The 2688-nt window shown below is 36.4% G+C and overlaps 1 protein-coding gene across 2 annotated transcripts in view; it reads left to right on the top strand.

Annotated features, from left to right (window-relative positions):
- The window catches only part of LOC106476380, a 16173-nt gene extending 14244 nt beyond the window's left edge, over positions 1–1929 (top strand). For both annotated transcript variants that reach the window (XM_022380267.1, XM_013937041.2), the window contains exons 5-6: positions 1056–1157; positions 1599–1929. In XM_022380267.1, the coding sequence (XP_022235975.1) occupies positions 1056–1157; positions 1599–1724 (228 nt within the window). In that variant the 3' untranslated portion in view covers positions 1725–1929. The remainder of the gene's footprint in view (positions 1–1055; positions 1158–1598) is intronic.
- The last annotated feature ends 759 nt before the right edge of the window (positions 1930–2688 follow it).

Genomic DNA, 2688 nt, shown 5'->3' with positions numbered 1-2688 from the left:
ATGTGGTTAGTATGTTGGGCTACAGACCGAAAGGCCTGGCTATGTGGTTAGTATGTTGGACTAAAGACCGAAAGGCCTGGCTATGTGGTTAGTATGTTGGGCTACAGACCGAAAGGCCTGGCTATGTGGTTAGTATGTTGGACTACAGACGGAAAGGCCTGGCTATGTGGTTAGTATGTTGGGCTACAGACGGAAAGGCCTGGCTTTGTGGTTAGTATGTTGGGCTATAGACGGAAAGGCTTGGCTATGTGGTTAGTATCTTGGGCTACAGACGGAAAGGCCTGGTGGCTATGTGGTTAGTATGTTGGACTACAGACGGAAAGGCCTGGCTATGTGATTAGTATGTTGGGCTACAGACCGCAAGGTCCAAAGTCTGAGATGTGACACTGTTGAACACTCCACGATACTTACTGTAGACGCGTTATTAAATTAGCAATTAATTGTGTTTTTTGTTTCAAAGAGCCAACGTATTTCTGGCAGGGTGTGCTCTTGGCCGCATTCATTCTGGTCAGTACAAAATTAGGAACATCTACAATCATAGGCGTGTCTTTGATCTGGCTATTTTAGACCACATGGCTTATAAGATGCCGTTCTGGTTGAAAGTCACACACAAAGAGTTTCTTCAGAATTCTTTAATTGTTTTATATTTTTGAAATATATTTATACATAAATGTCAACGTATGACACGGCCTAGTATTTGGGCACTTGACTCGCCCTCTATGGGTCGCTGGATCGAAACCCGTCCCCGAACGTGCTCCCTATTTCAGCTGTGGGGGCGCTATAACGTGACGGTCATTTCCACTATTCGTTGGAAAGAGTAGCCAAAGAGTTGGCGGTGGGTTGTATTGACTAGCTGCTTTCCCTCGAGTCTATCATTTCAAAATTAGGAACGACTAGAGCAGAAAATCCTACAGTAACTTTCCACGAAACTCAACAAACAAACACAAACAGTCACAATCGAGTTCAAAGTAGAGCAGGTTTGATCAATGAGTAAATAAAGCGTTTAGAACAGTAAGTCTTGTTACTTGATTATAAACGCTTACCTTATTTTATAGGATCCGATGCACCTTGGCAACTGTGTCATTAGCTCCGATCCTGAAAATTATGAGACTTTTGAAGTCCAGGAATACACAACAAAAGAAACTTATTTTTTTAAGGTGAGATATTGTGTTATAGACCGAATTAAGTAGAAATATGCAGTGTAATAAATGTTCGCCTCTAAATTTTAGTTTCGTTTATTTCGTCAAAACCGATTTGAGTTTTTTTGGTTTCTTCACTAATCTTCCACAAAGTGTCTTATGATCTGATAGGTTTTGGTTTCGATATCTGACTTCCCAATATACAAAGGCAAATGTTTCTGTTAATTGCAAACCGAATTTCCAAGCTAAGCTTTTGTAAAAAAATAAGATATAATTCATATTCTTACATTGTCATTTTTCTAATTTCCACATCTATAAAATCTAATATTTTCTTTCTTATCGACACAATTTCCAAACTCCAGTGTTGTGGAAACGTTAATGAATTTTGTACATCCTGGGATTCGTTTATGATTCTCAACAAAGGAAAAAAAAAATCTAATGGTTTGACTTTCTTCCCAGGCTGATACAACGAAGGAGTCTAGTGAGTGGTTGAAACAGCTGCGATACCACGCGAAAGATCTCGGGACATGGCGAAAACGAAGGAACGCCCTCGCAAATATCATGATCAATGGGATGGTGCGGTAGTGATGTCATTTCAACACTTTATCGTATATATAAACCAAGAACTTTAAATTAAAGGTTTGAATATTGTTATCGTGAGAAAAGATAACTGTTGAGATGATGGGCAGATTGAGAGTGGTAAAAACTGAATTTTCTTAAATAAAATTATCTATCTTGTCAATGTACTTTCTTGGCCGCTGGTAGGCCTAATAAACGAGAACACAGGTAAGTGTTTTGTGAATAATTTATAACGTTTCAAATGACACCATAGTTGGCTCCATCTGTTTAATTAACATTCAGGTAGTAAGATGAAAGACTTGCCGGAAAATACCGTACGCTGCTCCATCTATGTTTTGTTGTTGTAATTAACCAAGTGTGTGATTAATTATTAAGAGTATAGTTGTACAATTTATGTTTATCTAATGCGCCACGTGATTTAGCAAATCTCTAACCAAATGGAGAATTGAAGTTGGTTAGTATGGACCTTGTTGTATAACTGTATATTTCATGTTTGACCGACCCAGTTCACATTCGAAATGTGTTTAAACTTTTGTATAGTTTTGTACACTTGTAGTATATGACTAGTCTTGTATTACAAAATTCAAGGGACACAACATTAATATTGTACGAACTTTGTGATGTGTTTTATTATAAATATTGTACTAAGTTTATAAGCCTGGTGTGATGTGTTTTATTATAAATATTGTATTATTTTTCAAGCCTGGTGTGATGTGTTTTATTATAAATATTGTACTAAGTTTATAAGCCTGGTGTGATGTGTTTTATTATAAATATTGTACTAAGTTTGTAAGCCTGGTGTGATGTGTTTTATTATAAATATTGTACTAAGTTTGTAAGCCTGGTGTGATGTGTTTTATTATAAATATTATACTAAGTTTGTAAGCCTAATGTGATGTGTTTTATTATAAATATTGTACTAAGTTTGTAAGCCTAATGTGATGTGTTTTATTATAAAGATTGTACTAAG

Source organism: Limulus polyphemus, unplaced genomic scaffold (assembly GCF_000517525.1).
Source record: "Limulus polyphemus unplaced genomic scaffold, Limulus_polyphemus-2.1.2 Scaffold10427, whole genome shotgun sequence".
In the NCBI taxonomy this organism is placed as follows: Eukaryota; Metazoa; Arthropoda; class Merostomata; order Xiphosura; family Limulidae; genus Limulus; species Limulus polyphemus.
Note: the sequence above shows the minus strand (reverse complement) of the source record. Positions and strands in the feature narration are given on the sequence as shown.